The sequence below is a fragment of the Barbus barbus genome, assembly GCF_936440315.1.
Source record: "Barbus barbus genome assembly, chromosome: 13".
Taxonomy (NCBI): Eukaryota; Metazoa; Chordata; class Actinopteri; order Cypriniformes; family Cyprinidae; genus Barbus; species Barbus barbus.
The window spans coordinates 23,068,564-23,090,046 of record NC_136741.1 but is presented as its reverse complement, the minus strand read 5'-3'; the positions used below and the strand labels follow the sequence as shown (position 1 = coordinate 23,090,046).

Sequence of the window (21,483 nt, the reverse complement as noted above, 5' to 3'; positions counted from 1 at the left end):
GAAAAGAGGACTTTGGACCACAGAGAAACAGTCCAGTTATTTTTCTCCACAGCCCAGGTAAGATGCTTCTGACGTTGTCTCTGGTTCAGAAGTGGCTTGGTAGCCCTTTTCCTGAAGACGTCTGAGCGTGGTGACTCTTGATGCACTGACTCCAGCTTCAGTCCACTCCTTGTGAAGCTCTCCCAAGTGTTTGAATCAGCTTTGCTTGACAGTATTCTCAAGCTTGCGGTCATCCCTGTTGCTTGTGCACCTTTTCCTAACCAGTTTCTTCCTTCCAGTCAACTTTGCATTTAATATGCTTTGATACAGCACTCTATAAACAGAGACACCTTTCAGTAATGACCCTCTGTGACTTACCCTCTTTGTGGAGGGCGTCAATGTTCATCTTCTGGATCATTGTCAAGTCAGCAGTCTTCTCCATTATTGTAGTTTCAAAGAACAAGAGATACCCAGAATTTATACTGCAGGGATGGTCATTAATTGAAACTCAAATATAAATATTATAATATTTTGAGATACTGATTTTTGACTTTCATTAGCTGTAAGCTCTAATCATCAAAATTAAAACAAAAAAACTTTTGAAATGTTTTACTTTACATGTAATGAATCTAAAATATATGAAAGTTTCACTTTTTGAAATAACTTAAAAGAAAAAAATGAACTTTTTCACGATATTTTAATTTACTGAGACGCACCCGTTCTATAGAAATATTAATAGTCTGCTAATCCAGCCATTGTTTGATCACACATTTATAGACAAACTTGGATATATGTATCTCGTGCATATCATTGTTTTTTTGTTGATTTTGATTGCTTCCATTGTCCTCATTTGTAAGTCGGATAAAAGCGTCTGCTAAATGACTAAAAGTAAATGTAAATGTGTATATACAGAATGGATTAGAAATTGAAAATAATTGTATTAATTTGGTGACATTTTAAGATTTTTGCTGAATTAAGGTCATGTGACAACAGTGAAGCATACTACTGTTTGAAACGTCTGTTGTTTCATAATTCATATGCCATTTAAAAAAGAGAGAGCGAGAGAGAGAAGTACTGTAGTTTATACTGTAATGTTTTACATGTTTTCATTTCCGAACAACCCGCCAGAGGGAGGTGTTGCTGTGAGTCGCGTTGTCTTCTTCACTGGCTCTCACATGATTACGCAATCACAACAAACGACGACAAGCTGAACAGATGAATGTTGACAGTCACGTACGCGTTCCGTTCTCCGACGCCTTGGGCCGTGGCGCATAGTTTAATCTATTTAGAGGAGAACTTGAACGTTTATAGTCTGTGTATTTATTTGTTTGCAGCGTGGCTGCTGTTTGTGTGTTTCATTAGTCTTGTTTGGTCTTTGGCGATGCCCCAGGAGTCTCCGGAGGGGCAGCAGGCGCTGCCGCTGGTCCGATCTCTGGTCAGCCGGACACCGGCCTGCGTCGTGTTCTGTAACTGCAGTCCGCGCGTCGTGAAGCCCGTCTGGATCAACTTCCGCGGGTAGCCGCTGCCATACGCAGATATTCAGCCGTACACCGGCCGAAGAATGACAATTTATGTGGGTTCGTACGATTATTGTTGCGTTAAGGTCTAAATAAATTTGGAAAATAACTGTCTGAGACGTTTAACTTGTTTAAGGCAACTACTTTCATCCTGCTACACCTTTTATGCCAGTCAATGTACAAAACGGCTCAACACAAGTGTTTTCAGGCATCAGGCAGACCAAACTGTTCAGAAAAGCTAAGTGTTTGGGTTGATATCATGAACAAAGAAAGTGTACTTTGAGTTTTTTCCCCCATAAGTGATTAATCTCTAAATTGAAACTACTTAAAACATTAATATGACCCATGTGCAAGTAATTTGAACCTATTTCCATTTTAGTTTCATGGTTTTTTAACCTATTCATGCCAAAAAATGAATTTCTGAAAGATACTGTCTATGTTCTAGATTACAGGTTAAAGTGATAGTTCACCCAAAAATGAAAATGATGTCATTAATTAGTATTACTCACCCTCATGTCATTTCAAACCCATAAGACCTTCGTTCATCTTCGGAACACAAATTAATATATGTTTGATGAAATCCGAGAGCTTTCTTCTTCCATGGTCAAGGCACAGAAACGTTGTAAGGACATGGTTAAAATGGTCCATGTGACATCAGTGGTTCAACCGTAATTTTACGAAGTGACGAGAATACTTTTTGTGCGCAAAGAAAACAAAAATAATGACTTTATTCAACAATTCCAAAGTCCATTTATAGGCCAATTCACACTGCACAGACAAACGCTGTGAAACGTAACTAGAAACGATAAAAGGTGTTCCACAGGGTTCTATTTTAGCACCAGTTTTATTTTCTATTTATATTAATGATATTGGTGGTATAGCCTCAGCTAGAGTTAATTTATATACTGATTACACAATTATTTACAGTAGCACATTCGGTGAATCAAGCCATAGAGCTCTTGCAAGAATCTTTTCAGTTACTGCAACTGTCACTGTCCAACTTAAAATTGGTTTTAAACTCAAATAAAACAAAATACATGCTTTTCACTCATTGCCGCACTGAAACAGATAATTCTATTTTAACTTTACAAGGAGAATCTATTCAAAGAGTAAATTGTTACAAATACTTGGGTATATGGTTGGATGACAAACTGGGATTTTATGTACATATTGGAAAACTTTTAAAAATGCTTAAAATAAAATTGTGTTCTTTTTTGCTTAAAGAAATTTTATCCTTTTGAAGCAAGAGAATTATACAAAGTTGTTTCCTCTCAGTGTTAGATTATGGTGATGTGATCTATATGCATGCATGTTTATCTTCACTTAAAAAGTAGGGCTATGTATACCATGCTGCTTTACGTTTTGTGACGAGTGCTTCTCATCATTGTATGAATTGGTGGGATGGTCCTCTTTGTTTCAAAGAAGGAAAGTGCATATGCTGTTGTTTATTGTTAGGTAAATTACCAATGTATATCTGCAGTCTTTTATTCTTTTACACTTGTAATTACAGCACTAGATCTTCTGCTAAACTTCTTTTAAATGTTCCAAGAGTACAGGTCCTTTTCAAAAAATTAGCATATTGTGATAAAGTTCATTATTTTCTGTAATGTACTGATAAACATTAGACTTTCATATATTTTAGATTCATTACAACACAACTGAAGTAGTTCAAGCCTTTTATTGTTTTAATATTGATGATTTTGGCATACAGCTCATGAAAACCCAAAATTCCTATCTCAAAAAATTAGCATATTTCATCCGACCAATAAAAGAAAAGTGTTTTTAATACAAAAAAAAAAAAAAAAAAAAAAGTCAACCTTCAAATAATTATGTTCAGTTATGCACTCAATACTTGGTCGGGAATCCTTTTGCAGAAATGCGTGGCATGGAGGCAATCAGCCTGTGGCACTGCTGAGGTGTTATGGAGGCCCAGGATGCGTCGATAGCGGCCTTAAGCTCATCCAGAGTGTTGGGTCTTGCGTCTCTCAACTTTCTCTTCACAATATCCCACAGATTCTCTATGGGGTTCAGGTCAGGAGAGTTGGCAGGCCAATTGAGCACAGTAATACCATGGTCAGTAAACCATTTACCAGTGGTTTTGGCACTGTGAGCAGGTGCCAGGTCGTGCTGAAAAATGAAATCATCTCCATAAAGCTTTTCAGCAGATGGAAGCATGAAGTGCTCCAAAATCTCCTGATAGCTAGCTGCATTGACCCTGCCCTTGATAAAACACAGTGGACCAACACCAGCATCACTGACTGTGGGTACTTGACACTGGACTTCAGGCATTTTGGCATTTCCCTCTCCCCAGTCTTCCTCCAGACTCTGGCACCTTGATTTCCGAATGACATGCAAAATTTGCTTTCATCCGAAAAAAGTACTTTGGACCACTGAGCAACAGTCCAGTGCTGCTTCTCTGTAGCCCAGGTCAGGCGCTTCTGCCGCTGTTTCTGGTTCAAAAGTGGCTTGACCTGGGGAATGCGGCACCTGTAGCCCATTTCCTGCACACGCCTGTACACGGTGGCTCTGGATGTTTCTACTCCAGACTCAGTCCACTGCTTCCGCAGGTCCCCCAAGGTCTGGAATCGGTCCTTCTCCACAATCTTCCTCAGGGTCCGGTCACCTCTTCTCGTTGTGCTGCGTTTTCTGCCACACTTTTTCCTTCCCACAGACTTCCCACTGAGGTGCCTTGATACAGCACTCTGGGAACAACCTATTCATTCAGAAATTTCTTTCTGTGTCTTACCCTCTTGCTTGAGGGTGTCAATGATGGCCTTCTGGACAGCAGTCATGTCGGCAGTCTTACCCATGATTGCGGTTTTGAATAATGAACCAGGCTGGGAGTTTTTAAAAGCCTCAGGAATCTTTTGCAGGTGTTTAGAGTTAATTCGTTGATTCAGATGATTAGGTTAATAGCTCGTTTAGAGAACCTTTTCATGATATGCTAATTTTTTGAGATAGGAATTTTGGGTTTTCATGAGCTGTATGCCAAAATCATCAATATTAAAACAATAAAAGGCTTGAACTACTTCAGTTGTGTTGTAATGAATCTAAAATATATGAAAGTCTAATGTTTATCAGTACATTACAGAAAATAATGAACTTTATCACAATATGCTAATTTTTTGAAAAGGACCTGTATATTCAGAGCTCTGCAAAACTGCCTTCTCTTTTTTTGCTCCCTCGTTATGGAAACACTCCCCTCTTTAAAAAATTTTAAAAACCTTTTTATGGTCTACTCTAAAGGAAACATGTACTTGTTATGAGTATTTTTTTTTTCTTTTAGTGTTATGTGTAATCACCTGAATAGGGCAAAATATTTGTTTGTTTTATGTGTTTGTAATTGTTTCATTGTGAAAGTATTTCTGCTGCCATTTTGGCCAGGACTCCCTGGAAGAAGAAATTTAGTATCTCAATGGGACTATCCTGGTAAAATAAAGGATCAATAAAAAATTAAATAATAAAAAAAAAAATATGCCAACAAACACCAACAAGTCTATTGGAGTTTGTTGGATCAGTGTGTTACCCCTGTTGGCGTTGGTTGGAGTTTGTTTACACCCGACTGAACATGCTTAATCTGCGTTTGTTGGGTCGTGGAATGTGAAAGGGTTTTACAACAAACTCTGACGTTTCCACGACGATGCGCATATTTCACTTAAAGCGTGCTTCACCTACGGCCTCTTTCATTTTATTCGCTGTCTTTTCAGGCGAAGAATGACACGCAAAGGCATTACTAACAGTAAAATTTTGATTGTGGTTACATGATCACCAGTTTCGTCCCCAATCAGACTTACACCATCTACACCTGATGCGAGCGGCGCGTTGCAACGCGACAAAATACAATAGAGGTTCTTTTGATTATAATCAGTGACGCTGTCTACACTGGATGTGGCGCGATGCGACAACTGTTGCGTCCAGTGTGTAGACACTGTTACTTGACTCCCTGTGACTCAAAGTTTGTTGGGGCAGTTATTTTTAATAAAATTCTAAATCTAACAGCCAACTGGAACCAACTCGTTTGTGTGGTGTGAATTGGCCTTAAGGCAAGTCATGTCACTCGGCAGCCATCTTTGAAACGCCTCTCGGGCATGCAGGTGCAGCTCCTATCTCTTTGAATGGAGAAACATCAAATTCTTCAAAACTGTTCGCCAAGCTTACGATTAGGCTAAATATCGTATTTGAACTCACCAATGAAATCTGACAAGAACTGTATCATAAATGTTTATTTTCCTCAAATAGAGTAAAAAAAAAAGCTTATTTCTCAGGCTGGATCAGCCAGTGCATGTCTCAGAATGCTTACTGTAGCAACCGGGACTTCTAACGCAGCTGCGGGGTTTCATTCGATAAAGCGGTCATATGAGTGTTGCATTTTACCAAAGCCACTAGAAGGCAAGCCTGCAACCATTAGCTGAAAAAGCGTAACGGCTAATCAGAATCAGAATCAGAATCAGAATGAGCTTTATTGGCCAAGTATGTTTACACATACAAGGAATTTGTTATAGTGACAGAAGCTCCACAGTGCAACAGAAAGACAGTAACAGGACAGGACACAGGTAATAAAACAAAATAACAAGAAATAGCCAATAACCAATGTACAAAGCAGCAAAAAAAATAAAAAATACACAATATATAATATATAATATAGGCGACTATGTATGTACAGGTCAAGTATGTGCAAATTAGAAATGAGAAAATAAAAATAAAATAAGTGAGTGTGGTGAATGGATAATGAATTAGTTGTGTGTTCTACGTTTATTTATTGAGTGTTCATGAGATGTATTGACTGAGGGAAGAAACTGTTCCTGTGTCTGGTCGTTCTGGTGCTCAGAGCTCTGTAGCGTCGACCAGATGGTAACAGTTCAAAGAGGTTGTGTGCTGGATGTGAGGGGTCCAGAGTGATTTTACCAGCCCTTTTGCTCACTCTGGATAAGTACAGTTCTTGGAGAGTGGGGAGGGTTGTACCAATGATTCGCTCAGCAGTCCGGACTACCCTCCGTAGTCTTCTGAGGTCAGATTTGGTAGCTGAGCTGAACCAGACAGTTATTGAGGTGCAGAGGATGGATTCAATGATGGCAGAGTAGAACTGTTTCAGTAAGTCCTGTGGCAGATTGAACTTCCTCAGCTGGCGAAGAAAGTACAACCTCTGCTGGGCCTTCCTGACAATGGAGTCAATGTGAATATCCCACTTCAGGTCCTGAGAGATGGTGGTGCCCAGGAATCTGAATGACTTCACTGCAGTCACAGTGCTGTTCATGATGGTGAGTGGGGGTAGAGCAGGGGGGTTTCTCCTGAAGTCCACGATCATCTCCACAGTTTTGAGCGTGTTAAGCTCCAGGTTGTTGAGACTGCACCAGACAGCCAGCTCCTTAACCTCCTGTCTGTAAGCAGACTCGTCACCGTCCTGGATGAGGCCGATCAGTGTGGTGTCGTCTGCGAACTTCAGGAGCTTGACAGAGGGGTCTTTAGATGTGCAGTCGTTGGTGTAGAGGGAGAAGAGCAGTGGGGAGAGTACACAGCCCTGAGGAGCTCCAGTGCTGATGGTTCGAGTGCTGGATGTGAATTTGCCAAGCTTTACTAACTGCTGTCTGTCTGTCAGGAAGCTGTTGATCCACTGGCAGACGGAGGTGGGGACGGAGAGCTGAGTTAGTTTATTTTGAAGGGTTTCCGGGATAATGGTGTTAAAAGCAGAGCTGAAGTCCACAAACAGGATCCTCACATAAGTCCCTGGTCTGTCCAGATGCTGCAGGATGTAATGTAGTCCCATGTTGACTGCATCATCCACAGACCTGTTTGCTCTGTAGGCAAACTGCAGGGGGTCCAGTAACGGTCCAGTGATGTCCTTCAGATGAGCCAAAACCAGTCTTTCGAATGATTTCATGGCTACAGACGTTAGGGCCACAGGTCTGTAGTCATTAAGTCCAGTAATTTTGTGTTTCTTTGGGACGGGGATGATGGTGGAGCGTTTGAAGCATGAGGGGACTTCACACAGCTCCAGTGATCTGTTGAAGATCTGTGTGAAGATGGGGGCCAGCTGCTCGGCACAGATTTTTAGGCAGGCTGGTGACACACCATCTGGACCAGGTGCTTTCCTTCTTTTGTTCTTCCTGAAGACCTGGCACACATCATCTTCGCTGATTTGAATTGTAGGTGTGGGGGAGAGAGGGGTTGCTGGAGGTGTGAATGGTTGTGTGGAGGGGTGTTCTGGGCGGGTGTGGGGTGATCGTTCAAAACGACAAAAGAACTCGTTTAAGTCGTCTGCCAGGTGTTGATTCTCCAGAGTGCTGGAGGGTGGTGTTTTGTAGCTGGTGATGTCCTTCAATCCTAACCACACTGAAGCAGGATCACTGGAAGAGAATTTGTTCCTGAGCTTGTCAGAATAATTCCTCTTTGCCACTCTGATCTCCTTTTCCAGTGTGTATTTGGCCTGTTTGTACAAGACTTTATCCCCCTTTCTGTAAGCATCTTCTTTGGCCTGACGGAGCTGTCTGAGTTTGGCAGTGAACCATGGTTTGTCATTGTTGTAGAATAGATGAGTCCTGGTAGGAATGCACATGTCCTCACAGAAACTGATATAAGATGTTACAGTCTCTGTGAGCTCGTCCAGATAATTTGCCGCAGCTTCAAAAACAGTCCAATCAGTCAGGTCGTAATGCTAATGCTTCCGGTCCGGCCGTACATGTGAAAGGAGACCAGAGATAGTTCTATTTATTTTTTTAATGGATGTCAAAATATACACAGAAAAAATGCTGTTTTATAAGAGAAGTCACTGACTTTTTGCGACAGGTGGGATTCATTTTACAGCACTTCACATTCATTCCTATGGTATCCGTAAACGCGATTGAGTGTCACACAACTCTGACTGAAATGCAATGATGTCAAGGCTGTAATATGATTTGGTTATTGTTACACTTTCTCCAATAGTAAGTAATATAGACTCTCTCATCTCCCTATAGTAAGACAATCTCTGATTTTACCCCATTCAAAACTATACAAGGGACATGTCTTGGGTATTCTATAGTCTTTGACAATTCTTCTCCTCAACATCACCAGACGGTATTATGGAGAGTACCACGAAGCACGTGCTTGCTTTCCTCTGCTTGTAAACAAGGCACAGCACATGCGTGTTCTACGTCAGAAAAGAGAAAGAAAGCTCTTGGATTATATCAAAAATATCGTAATTTGTGTTCTGAAGATGAACGAAGGTCTTACGGGTTTGGAACGAGTAATTAATGACAGAATTTTCACAATGAACTATCCCTTTAACTAGTGCAATGATCTATTTGAATGAAAGTTTCTCATACTGTTTTTCTGATTCTGTCAGGACATCCATGGATGTTTCGGGATGCAGAAACTGACGATCCAATGGTAGTCATCAATAAAGAGATGTATTTGCCTTCCCCCCTTGAAAATCGACAAGTCTCAATTGCCAACATCACATTGCCTGGTATTCATATTTCTTTCAGACTGATGACCAATTCAGTCATTTTGTAAATTAGCAATCAAACTGTGAATGTGAATTTTTGTTCATCTAAAATTGACTTCTATATTTGTTTACCAGTGTTGACCTTGCGAGATCGCTGTCTGCAAGTTGTGAGGCGGTTGGTGTGCAGGGAAGATATCTGTCAGTTGGAGATCGCCCGCTGTCTACAAGATGACCTTGCTCAGAGACCCAGTGTTCACACCGATCTACAACGCATTAGCCAGCGGGTGGAACAGAAGCTACTGGAGAACAGAGAACACCAAAACAGATGAAAATATGAACATGAATGGGAATAAGGGCATATTTACTATGAAAACCTGTGCACCATCACCATGAATGGACAATATAGTCTGGCACTGTAAAATACACAGTGTTGACAAACCTCAGATCAGGAGGAATATTTTCTTAAGAAAATGGACACTTTAAACATCGGTATCTTTAGGTTTCACTGACTGGAGAATGCAGATTTTGCGCGACTGTCTGTGTGGTAGGCCTTGCAATATTATATTTTTTGATTACAGTTCTCTGTATACTTTTACTCTTGTTTCATATTCATATTTGGAAAAATCTTTCTAAATAAAAACAAAAAAGTTACTAAATGTTTTTAATTATGTCTGTGTGTCTAATTATTTAAGACTAATGAATTTTGCATTAAGCCAGCATTTATTAGTAATTGATATGTATTTATATGGTTGCTAATAATTAATTGGAAATGCCAAACGCTCTTAATATTGCCAATGTTTGATGCTTTTGACAATATCTCTAGCTATCGTAGATACATGCAATATATGATGCAACTCACCATGGGGAGGTTATCACGTGGGCCCCCGCAGTGCGTGCCCTGCGTACCTGTCTGCTACCCCACTGACCCTGTTCTAATTCACGCTAGCTGACATTATCAAGTATGTCAGTGATCAAGTATGTCAGTCCAAAAGCATTCATAGCATGATGAAGCCTATTAGAATGCAGTTAGAATGACTATAATTCAAATAATGAAAGAAGAATATCTTTCAGGGACCAGGGACTTGTGTGAGGATCTTGTTTGTGGACTTCAGCTCGGCCTTTAATGCTATCATTCCAAACCTCCTCCTGCCTAAACTAATTCAGCTCTCCGTCCCCACCTCCGTCTGTCTGTGGATCACCAGCTTCCTGACAAGACAGGAAGCAGTTAGTGAGGCTATTGTGAAAAAGGCCCAGCAGTGGTTGTACTTCCTTCGCCAGCTGAGGAAGTTCAACCTGCCACAGGAGCTGCTGAAACAGTTCTAATCTGCCATCATTGAATCCATCCTCTGCACTTCAATAACTGTCTGGTTCAGCTCAGCTACCAAATCTGACCTCAGAAGACTACAGAAGGTAGTCCGGACTGCTTAGCGAATCATTGGCACAACCCTCCCCAATCTCCAAGAACTATACTCATCCAGAGTGAGCAAAATCACTCTAGACCCCTCACACCCAGCACAGCCCCCCCCCCCCCCCTTTTTATTGCTGAAAACAAAAACGTACAAAACAGTACAAATTACAGAATATCCACATAACACTTGAACAGACAAAAAAAAGAAGAAAAAACAGTAAAAAAAATAAATAAAGGAAAAGTAATAATTTAAAATAAATAAATAATAATAATAACAAATACAATAAAGGGTCATTGTCCCAGCACACTCCCTCTTTGAACTATTACCGTCTGGTCGATGCTACAGAGCTCTGTACAGCAGAACGGCCAGGCACAGGAACAGTTTGTTCCCTCAGGCAATCCATCTCATGAACATTTGAACTCTTAACAATAAACATGAAACACACAACACTATCATACTTTTTATTCTATTTTTTATTTAACACACATACTTATTACATTTCAAATTTGCACCTAACATACCTGTAAATTGTCTATTTTGTATATTGTGTTTGTGCTATTTTGCACATTGTCCATTTTGTATATTTGTACAATAATTTTTTATTATCTCTGTCCTGTAGCTGTCATTCGGTCGCACTGTGGAGCTTCTGTCTCCAAAACAAATTTGTCGTATGTGCAAACATACCTGGCAATAAAGCTGATTCTGAGAATATCCATGTGTGAGTTTTTATTATTTAATATCACACAAGAATCAGCACATGTCTGAAATCGCCAATGTTAAATTAATTTTATACAGCAGTTCAACAGACAGTTTAGAAACAGTCTTTTTTCCTGTTTTGCAAATGAAATAGTTCCAAACAAAGCCGAAGCAGAGCTGGGGGCTGTTTCATAAAACAAGTTTAGCAAATAAGCCAGGCTTATTTCAGTTAATCTGACTTGTTTTGACCCAAATCAAATGACAGTAAGTCAGACTAACTGAAGTAAACCTGACTTATTTGCTAAACTTGTTTTATGAAACAGCCCCCTGGGGCCTGTACCATGATGGTGCCTGAACACACTCTGATCATCAACTTTCTCTATCAACTCAGGCTTGATCCTGATTTAATGGAGCACATGCACATTAAAGTGTGACATCAGTAATGAGCAGCCAGTCACATACCTTGAAACTATGATTCACTTCTTGTGAGAGAGTACCAAATTCACTACCAAAGATTAAAAGATTGAACAATATGAAGAATTTAAACATTTACACTGCAAGATGGAATGATCTATCCATGAAAGAGGAAAACGTAAATAAAACGTCTTACCATATAAGTGCAAGTAAAAGTTGTAAAGTTAGTTTATAGAGTTGATAATATATATAGGTATAAAACACTTAAAAATCTAAGCTCATATGTAGTCATGTATGAGCTATTGATTCTAAAACTTATTTATATTGCATATTATCTATGTATTTATATAAATTTAAAATAAAAGCTTAATATTTACTATTAAACTAAGCTGCTTGTGTAATGGATTAAGGGTATAATAATTATATAAATAATATAAAATAATTATAAAAAATAATCATCTCTAAAAATCAGATGATTTTATCTTTAAAAATGTTTTACTATGTAGCGTCCTTTAATTTGGAGTAAGAGAAATAGAGGAGTGGCTTTATTGCATCAGAGATGTGTCACTTTGCTTGAAGCTGATTGGTCAAATTTCGGTTTGAGATTTCTAAACCAGAACATAACCTGCCTTGGAGCAGGTTAGCTGTTACTATGGCGATGAACACTGCAAAAAACCAAACCACTTTCATGGTACCTAAAACCCAGAGTTGGGACAAACTAAACTGAAACTTACTTGGCTAGCCAGCTAAACCGGCTTCATGGTACAAGCCCCTGTTGTGCGTCTCAGAGCAACACTTTCCTGAATGAATCGAGTGAGCAATTCAACGATCTATTCATATAGATTTGCTTCATCTTGCTTCGATTCAAAGTCCCTCAATTCTAATTGAATCAGCCATTTTAAAATAATCATTTGATTGAAGGATTGAATCATTTTTTAAAACAGACACTTGCCGCCATACTTGCAGTTTTATTTATCATATATTTATTTATCCAAGACAAGCCTAAACCAGCACAAAAACACACAATATTCTATAATTTTTGTTAATATCACACACCACTAAATAAGGGGCACCATTTTTGTTATTTGGTACACAGACACAGACTGTGTGCACGCAAGTGTGTGTGTGTGTGTGTTGGTTTAACCTACATTAGAAAGACCAAATTTTCCCACAAAAAAAAGGTAAAACTTTTGAAATGTCAGGCCCCACAAGGAAAACAGCTCATAAACCATTGTTCATTTAATAAAGCTTTTTTTTAAAAAATGCGTTTAAAAATTAGACAAATTTTATCATTTGTAATCACATGACACCCCCCGTACCACCATCTCCCTTGACATTTTTTTTTTTACAATTCGACCACTGTATGTTCTCGTTAAAAAATGCTGCACTAAGTTAAATTAAACGTTCCCTTTCTTATCCCCTCAAAACATACATACGTGCTAGATATGTGCACACTCCATACTTAGTACGTCTCAAACTAAGCTTTCACCACCATTCAATGCTGTCTATGGTCCAGTAAGATGTTGAGTGTTGGCATGCATCGCTAATTACATACGCACGTGATCCACCGGAACTTTCTTCATCCTTAAAGGCCTTAAGGTTTGTAATATTAACTTTCGTTGACGTTGCTTGGACTTAATCGTGTTTAATCAACACTATTACGCACTTTTAGGCTGTTTACCGTTCCTGTGATCTTCGTTATGTGTTCTGACGCTTGGGGTCACAGTTTTAGGCCAGACATGAGGCTTTGCTAATTATTAGCATCTGTAATTAACTAATAGCTCTTTGAATTAACATGTTAACGTGTTTTACATCGCATACAGGTTTATGCTCTTTCTTTATTCGTGTATAAAAATAAATATAAAAGAGACGTCGATGTGTTTTTAAATTTTTAGCTAACCAGCTGGGAAATGCCTGATCACGGAGTTTTTAAAAACAAGTAAATATTAAATGAATATTACTCTATATTTAACTTAAGCGAGTCTCAAAGTTGTTTGCAAACGCATCTGGTTGCTGAACTCCATCTCCACCTTGAATCTAGAGTGTTTTGGCTTGTTTTCTGTTTCCTCAAAGAACCTGCAAGTAAATCCATCTCAAATAGGACTTAGAAAGACTGCACATGTTTGTGTTTCTCATTTATGATCTATGTGTCTTATGTATACATTTCCTTTCTTTCTCAATGTCTTAGTACGATGAACCGCAAAAGGGAAAAGGTTACGTTTACATGGCTGAATAAGGCTAAGGACTCCCCCAGAAAGCTCATGAAGAACAGTGTGGGTGTGGCACAGCCAACATGCTGGGATGGAGATGATCAGGATGGTGGTATAAGAGATGCTGGCTCTCCTGGCCTGAACACATCTACTGGGTCAGCTGGACTGGGCGACATGGAGAACATGCGTCTCAGCACCCCACGCAGTACACCCAAAGCACGCTTAAAACTGACTGGACACCTCAGAACACTGTTGAAAAAAAACTGTCCTGATGAGGTAAGGAATAATAGAAATTATAAATTTATGTAATGTCTGTATTTAAAAATTGCATATATTTGACTGGATTTGTGTTTTGTGTGTGGCATAAAGGACACTGTGTCAGGACAACAGTCCTCTGTTGGACCTTCACCTCCTTCTGCTGGAAAAAAATGCAGGAGGCCAGAGGAAGGGCAGAAAGTCATTCTCCTCAAAGCGCTGAATGATGCGATGAGGAATGCAAACAAGAAATCATCAACTGGTGGGCCTCAAAGTCTATCTGCAAAGAAAACCCCAGACAAGCTTATAAAGACAGTTGAGGAGGAAAGCACATCTGAGCTTGACTGCTGCTCATTCAGTGAGAAGATTGAACGACTGATCACGACTACAGATGACAAACGTCCCGCGCTGGAGTTCATAGACACAGAAGATGATGGGCCAGAAATAAAGCTGGACACCAGGGTAATGTGTTTTTTGGAAATGAATTCAATATGTTTGTTCAGCAAGAATGCATTAAATTGACCAAATGTGGCAGTAAACACTAATATTTTAAAATAAATGTTAGTTTTGAAAATACTATTCATAAAAAGAATTCTGAAAATATTCCAGTTTCCACACAAAATATTATCAACTGTTTTCAACATTGATAATAAGAAATGTTTCTTGAGCACAAAATCAGCATATTAAAATGATTTCTGAAGGATCATGGGACACTGAAGACTGTAGTAATGGTTGCTTGAAATTCATCTTTGCCATCTCAGGAATAAATTACATTAAACTGTTATATAAATTGCAATATTTCACAATATTACTGTTTTTACAATATTCATTATCAAATAAATGCTGCCTTGGTGAGCATAAGAGACTTTCAAAACATAAAAAAAATCATACCATCCTCAAATCTTTGAACTGTATCTTTGATACAGTGCTTAACAAATTTATTAGACCACCACCCAATGTAAGGTGTGTGCCACAGCTGCCCTAAACTAACAGTATTGGTGATTACCAAAATAATTTTTTTTGTTTCTGTAGTGGTTAATCCACAACAGTATGTGTAATCTCTTTAGAAACAGTAGTGTTTCTAATGCTAGAATATAATTATTGTTGGGATAAAATGGATTCAAATATAGATCACACAAAAGTTTAATCCAGGGGTCACCAGACTCGGTCCTGGAGGGCCGGTGTCCTGCAGAGTTTAGCTTCAACCCTAATTAAAAACACCTGAACCAGTTAATCAAGCTCTTACTAGGTATACTTGAAGCTTCCAGACAAGTGTGTTGAGGCAAGTTGGAGCTAAACTCTGCAGGACACCGGCCCTCCAGGATCAAGTTTGCTGACCCCTGGTTTAATCAAAGGCAAGTTTTTGGAACAATTAGAAACTATTTGGAAGTCAGTAATAACATACATTGTAGAAAAGACAATAGCATCAAGATTATCAAGGACAAAGGAGGCCATAAAATATAAAAAGAAAATGTATACATTTTTTTGGTTATGTGTAAATAAAGACTCTTTAGTTGCTTCAGTTTATTTGTAATCAATAACAATAAAATGTTTAGTTTTAATTAAGTTTTTGACCGATTCCTAATATATTTTAATTTTCTCTTTATTATGACAGGTGGTCTAATAAGTTTAAGCACTGTATAATAAATGAAGTCCTATAGAAAGCATGGCTATTTTGCACTATCATAAATATCTTTTAAGAGAATTGCTACTGACCTTGTCTCTATACACAGAGTGTTATCCTAAAGCGTCCAGAATCGCCAGATTGGTCAGATGTTGAGGATTCGGAGCAGGTTGAAGTCTTCTTACAGGATGAGTCTTTCGAAACAAAGGGGCGACAAACAGCTGAGCTTAAAAGGGATTGTGAGTTTGTGGACTATAATGACACTCTTCCAGCTTTGGAATGCCATCCTTACTCTTTATCACCAGCTTTAAAGCCTTCAACATTCCCTCAAGCGCTGTGGGAACCGGAGCCAGAAGTAGATAACAGTTTCCCAACCGTCCCGTCCAGGGGTGTGGAGCTTTTGTCAGAGCATTCACCTCAGAATACAGCCTCTGACCTCGAGCCACCCAAGAATTACACACCTTTTAGGACAATCAGGCAGTCCCTCAAATTACAACAGTCTGTCATCAGCTCTTCTCCACTGGTCAATGCTTTCCCCAGGCTCAGAACCTTTGCCTCCACCCCATATGCACCCGATTACTGGGATTACTCGCATCTTACTACACGCAGGACTTCAGAGTCAAATATTTATGCATCCTCACATATGCTCCTCGCAGAGGACGGTTCCACTCGCAGAATGTCTCTTGGCTCTGAGCCTCTCTGGCTGTCAGATTTGAACTACTCACAAGCAGATTCTGCAGGATTCATTGACACGCACTGTCACCTTGACATGCTCTATGGGAAGTTGGGTTTCCGGGGAAGTTTCCAAAAGTTTCAGAGAATGTATGCAAGTACTTTCTCAAAGGAGTTTAGGGGCTGCATCGCGGACTTCTGCAACCCACGAATCACAGAGAGAGAGGCTATCTGGGAAGGACTACTAGGAGAGGAGAAAGTGTGGGGAGCCTTTGGTTGCCACCCGCATTTTGCCAAGGAGTATAACCACACTTATGAGCAAAGCATCATGGGTGCTATGCGTCACCCTAAGGCCATTGCATTTGGAGAGATCGGTTTGGATTACTCGTACAAGAATTCCACCGACTCATGGAAGCAGAAAGAGGTATGCCAGACAGGATGATTACTTCCAAATATTTTTATATCAAATTCTATAAAATATATTATTTCTCACAATTTCTTTGGCTTTGTGTGTCAAGGTGTTTGAACGGCAGTTGCAGTTGGCCGTCGCTCTCGGGAAGCCTCTTGTCATACATTGCCGTGATGCTGATGATGATTTGCTGCAAATTATGAAGAAGTGTGTCCCCTGGGATTACAAAATACACAGGTCAGTGCTCCTAAAACAAACTTGCTGGTTTCATTGATGTTACATAGATTTTTCAATTTTATGAATTCATTTTTTTTTTTTTCAATTAAGTTTTCACATTACAGTATTGTAGTGATCTTAAATGGTCTTACAAATAGACTACATTTTCTTTATATATTATTTAGTAAACCTTAGACGATTTAGGAAATGTTTTGGAGTGAAATTTATTTTGAAGTAAAACTAAGATTTTAAAGTTTTTTTTTTTTTTTTTTTTTTTTTTTTTTTTTTTTTTTTTACTGTTTGAAAAGAAGGCTTAAGACTACATTTATATAATAAAAAATACAGTAAAAACAATAGTACTGTGAAATATTATTGCAATTTAGAAGAACTGTTTTCTATTTTAATATATTTGAAAATGTAATTTATTCCTGTGATGAAGCTGAATTCCTATTATTATCTATGTTTTTTTTTTGTTTTTTTTAAGTGTTTTAAGTTTGAAAATTAAGTGTCTGTCAATTTTGCTGAATAAAAACATTATTTTATTTCTGGGTATCACAGTTCTCACAGAAATATTAAGCACACACACAAAATATATATATATATATATATATATATTAGTGCTGTCAAACGATTAATCGCATCAAAAATACGTTTTTACACACACACATACAGTATATATATTTTGAAAATATTTTCATGGATTTACTGGTATATATTTATATTCATATAGTTTATAAAATATATAATATTTTTTATTTTAATATCTACATGTATGTGTGTGTATTTAGATATAATAAATATAAACAGTACACTCATGTTATGTAAACTTATAATTTATAATGAATTTTTTTTAAATACTAACTTGAGTTATTGTGTTAGACACTGTTTTACCAACAGCTATTCTGTGATTGAGCCGTTCCTAAGTGAATTCTCTAACCTGTGTGTGGGTTTCACTGGACTGGTGACATACCATCACGCTGTGGAGGCTCGAGACGCTGTGAAGAAAATCCCACTCGACAGAATCTTACTAGAGACAGATGCACCATATTTCCTACCCAGACAGGTATCAGTGCATCTTATTAGGTGCACATTGTTTGATTCCACTTACATATATGCGCATGCCTTATCATTCTTTAATATACACATACACATAATATTCCTCTAGGTGCCTAAGTCCACATGCAGGTTTGCTCATCCTGGTATGGGCATACACACTCTGCATGAGATAAGTCTGCTGAAGGAAGAGAGCCTAACCACAGTACTGCAAACCGTCCGGCAGAACACCAGACATATATACGGCCTGTGATTTGAAATTCCATGTTACTATAGCAACTGAAGTTCTTGCAATCTTAGTCTAGCTGCCATCAGCTTAGTCTTGCTAAAAAAAGTTAAGATTTATATTTGAATGTACTGAAGTGTGTGCTATTAAGTGGATGAGAATTGATACTTAAGTTTTGTAAGTGTTGTAGGGAATTTCACATGTTAAAAATGTTAGTAATGCTTAATTTTAATATCTCTTCAGTTTAGTTTTAAAATGGTTCTTTGTTCTCAGGATTCTTTTGTCGTGTATTTGCATGCATTCTTACAAGTTATGTATGCTTGTAAGACATAAGTGACACAACATGTCGGCTTGTGTCTTCCCTTATATTAGAATAAGTCATTTTTCCTTACGCCATCACGTGAATGTTTATGCAAAAATAAAATGTAAAACAGATTGTGAAAACCCACAACAAATAGCTTTTACCAAGTTGTTGGCTTTATATGAATGTAACTTTTGTCTAAATGGGAAGATTGAATAAATTATCTTGTATACGCAACATGAGTGGGTTTATGAAATTTTTTTTTTTTGAGAAGAACAAGACTGCTTTATTTCAGACCTTATTAAATGTCAAGCAGATGTGATTGAACAAAGAAAAGCGAAACCAGAGGCTTTTTTTTTTTTTTGCCCTTTATTTTGTCAAATTGTGATGTTGGAAAATGATTACATAATTTCTACTTTACAAACATTTTTAATGGTTTATAAGGAGTTGAGTCTTGTAGAACTGCTCGTCAGAATTCTGAAAATACACATTTAATATAATAATTTTGCAGAAGACAATTTAATTTATTCAAAGACAACAACAAATATTGTCTGGAGGAATTATCTGCCAGAAAGTAATTTTAGTGCCAGGGTTCTTTAAGGATCTGAGACACTTTCTGGGAAATTAAACCATTTTCCATAGTGAATTTTTAGCTGTTTTATTGCATTTGCCACTTTCATAGTTGCTTGTATGGATCTGTTCCAAAAATAAAGAGTTTAACTCACCAAGTGGGGAATCGCTAAGAAGATTGACCAGAACCTTCTGCAGCACAGGACCATATTTTGCATACTCTGCTTCACTCAGAGACACAGACAGTTCGAACGGAGCACTCATCTAAATGAGTATTGAGGATAAATTATTATTAAATTATGACTGCGGTAGTGATTGAAATCCTATTCAAAAGTGCACTTGCATTGAGTTTTTACCATGAATTGGTCATCCTCTTTAATCACTGGGATCTCTGGCTCAGCAACATCTCTTCTGCCCACCCGTGGTGGCCTTCGACCCTTAAAATTGGACACATTTGATGTCATGCTTCTAGCATTAATTTATGTAATTGTGACCATTTTTTTTAAATTGACATCAGTTTACTCCAAACATATAACACATCCACCAGACATGCACTCACCTGTGGTTTCTGAGAAGGACTGAGGAAGCTGGTGCCGCCTCTCACAGACTCAACACACAAGGAAAGAGCACATAAGAGCAGAAACATGTGGCTGGCACGACAATGCAGAGGCATCCTGGGAAGTCTCCTGGTTTAGTTCTGTTTTACGACAACACTCTTAATGGCTGCACTTTAAAAGTATTTCATAAATATGCAGAATGCACAGAAATAGTAAAAAATAAAAGTCAACCCCACCTTCTGTAATGATCAAACTGCTTCTGTAGGTCTGCACACTAAGATCTGCTTCTCACTTTTATAACAGCCTTTGGTTAACAATTAGCATTAAAGTCTACAACTGTAACTGTAAAAACAAACAACTAAAAATCCCTGATTGTTACTGTATGTGTGAGAGAGAGATTTTAGGGTGATATGATGATAACAGACAAGTAAAGTCATATAGTGGTACACAGCTGTGTCAATAGCTATTAGTGTTACTAGACCACTGAACTATTGCCATGGCAGGTTTATTTGACTGACCTGGTAATTCCTCTGTAACTGGAACTCATAGAGACTATTATGTGCGAACACACTTTTAAGTGGACTCACCTTTGTACTTGGTTGGCAGCATGTTCTTCCAGCAACATTATCATTCTACCTATATGAAAAACATTTGACATTTATTTTTATGGTTCTGGTTTGCATTTCATTCATTTTCTTTTGAGCAATAATAATAAATTAGTGTGGTGATTAAAAAAAAAAAAAGGAAAATAATAATTAATAAATAAATGTGTAAAACTAAGGGGAAAAATGTAAATAAATTATTAATTATGTTAGAGTAACACTGAATTTAGAACAAGTGAATGTATTTTTTGAATGCACTTCATAGGGTCTTATCTGTGAAGATTAATGTTCCCTGCTCAGCCTTGAATGTTTCATTGATTGCTTGATTGTTCTTCCCTGGGAAGTGTTCACCTGTTTGGGGAGGAGGCGCGAAAATACTCCGAAAATACAGAGATGGTGAAGCAGCAGCTCCGTGTCCTGTGTTTTATTAACTATTCGCATCTCCCCTCATCAGGCGGCGAGGGCGCTACATTTGCAGAGTACCATTGTATTGGTAATATTGTTAAGAGCTTTTTAGTTTCCTTAACTGTCACCGTCCTGTATACGGGACGCCTAAATTTACTTCAATATATTACAATTAAATCCTAATCTAATCATGACAAACTATAAATCGTTGGAAAGGTCCAAGACTCCTAAACAGATATTTTACCACTGTTTGATGTTAAAAAGTATGTAGGAGCAGTAATATATTAATTTATGACAAGAGTGCACCTCAAAACATACACCATAACAGGAGTTCTGACCTTTGACACAAAAATTCTATTCGTTTCCTTTTTTTCCAATCACGTTTTAGTAATCATCATATATTATATATCTTTTGAAAGCTAAAAACCTCAAAATTCATCCTGTGAAAACCGTTTTGAAATCGGATATTGGGTTACCATAGAAATTGTCATTTAAAATCTTTTATCGGGCTCCTGCCCCTTAGTGGGAGGTGTCATATTCCAAATGTGTTACGGTCTTCAAAACTTTTTATAATCTTGACAAAATACATATCATCGGAAAGGTCTGAGTCTCCATATTTGGTGGTTATTTTGTGATAGGATTAAAACAGAGAGATATTTATACATTTGTGACAGAAAAATGCATAAAAAAAATCATTGGGATTTGGTTTGCACCCGGTGGCTGTTTGTGGTATAACGCCTAAATAAAATTGCATAGTAACCTACATTTTTTTCATATCAACTTCAAATTTGGAACACAACTCATTTAGACATATGGCTTTAATTTTCTGCCAAATTTGGATTAAAACTATTTTGTAAAATATTTATTTTATATAAAATAATATAAAAATAGTACAATACATTTTATTTACAGTAAATTTAAACTTTTATAACTTTTTTTTTACTT

General features: G+C 37.9%; 3 protein-coding genes across 4 annotated transcripts; 2 read left to right on the top strand and 1 right to left on the bottom strand.

Moving 5' to 3' along the window:
- Nucleotides 1–1,278: 1,278 nt before the first annotated feature.
- Nucleotides 1,279–9,248, top strand: vhl (von Hippel-Lindau tumor suppressor; the record flags this gene model as incomplete). Its single annotated transcript, XM_079431148.1, is given in 4 exon segments — nt 1,279–1,495; nt 1,499–1,556; nt 8,818–8,940; nt 9,055–9,248. Coding segments are annotated over 4 exon segments (510 nt in total). The 5' UTR covers nt 1,279–1,360.
- A 3,519-nt stretch (nt 9,249–12,767) lies between these two features.
- tatdn2 (TatD DNase domain containing 2) lies at nt 12,768–18,645 on the top strand. Of its 2 annotated transcripts, none has more exons than XM_079432868.1 (7): nt 12,768–13,037; nt 13,627–13,924; nt 14,018–14,365; nt 15,637–16,623; nt 16,718–16,845; nt 17,722–17,887; nt 17,990–18,645. In XM_079432868.1, exons 2-7 carry the CDS (start codon nt 13,631–13,633, stop codon nt 18,128–18,130), a joined length of 2,064 nt encoding a protein of 687 aa, XP_079288994.1. In that variant the 5' UTR covers nt 12,768–13,037; nt 13,627–13,630; the 3' UTR covers nt 18,131–18,645. The 2 variants fall into 2 exon arrangements, with proteins under 2 accessions (XP_079288994.1, XP_079288993.1); XM_079432867.1 differs by having other exon boundaries at nt 17,704–17,887; nt 17,990–18,639.
- Nucleotides 18,646–18,767: 122 nt separating this feature from the next.
- On the bottom strand, nt 18,768–19,835 carry LOC306878799 (ghrelin-like). The gene is made up of 5 exons (XM_079431334.1): nt 19,768–19,835; nt 19,534–19,671; nt 19,331–19,411; nt 19,130–19,238; nt 18,768–18,881 (listed from the first exon to the last, which is right to left on the bottom strand). The coding sequence occupies exons 2-5, from the start codon at nt 19,645–19,647 to the stop codon at nt 18,874–18,876; spliced, it is 312 nt and encodes a 103-aa protein (XP_079287460.1). The 5' UTR covers nt 19,648–19,671; nt 19,768–19,835; the 3' UTR covers nt 18,768–18,873.
- Between the last annotated feature and the right edge of the window lie 1,648 nt (nt 19,836–21,483).

What these genes read in the sequence shown, in the direction of transcription:
- tatdn2 (XM_079432867.1), top strand. Translation starts at nt 13,631, where the DNA reads ATGAACCGCAAAAGGGAAAAGGTTACGTTTACATGGCTGAATAAGGCT. An exon ending in AAAAAAACTGTCCTGATGAG is followed by an intron (nt 13,925 to 14,017) that starts GTAAGGAATAAT and finishes TGTGGCATAAAG; the next exon opens with GACACTGTGTCAGGACAACA. An exon ending in AAATAAAGCTGGACACCAGG is followed by an intron (nt 14,366 to 15,636) that starts GTAATGTGTTTT and finishes CTCTATACACAG; the next exon opens with AGTGTTATCCTAAAGCGTCC.
- LOC306878799 (XM_079431334.1), bottom strand. Translation starts at nt 19,647, where the DNA reads ATGCCTCTGCATTGTCGTGCCAGCCACATGTTTCTGCTCTTATGTGCT. An exon ending in GTCCTTCTCAGAAACCACAG is followed by an intron (nt 19,412 to 19,533) that starts GTGAGTGCATGT and finishes TCCAATTTTAAG; the next exon opens with GGTCGAAGGCCACCACGGGT. An exon ending in AAGAGGATGACCAATTCATG is followed by an intron (nt 19,239 to 19,330) that starts GTAAAAACTCAA and finishes ATACTCATTTAG; the next exon opens with ATGAGTGCTCCGTTCGAACT.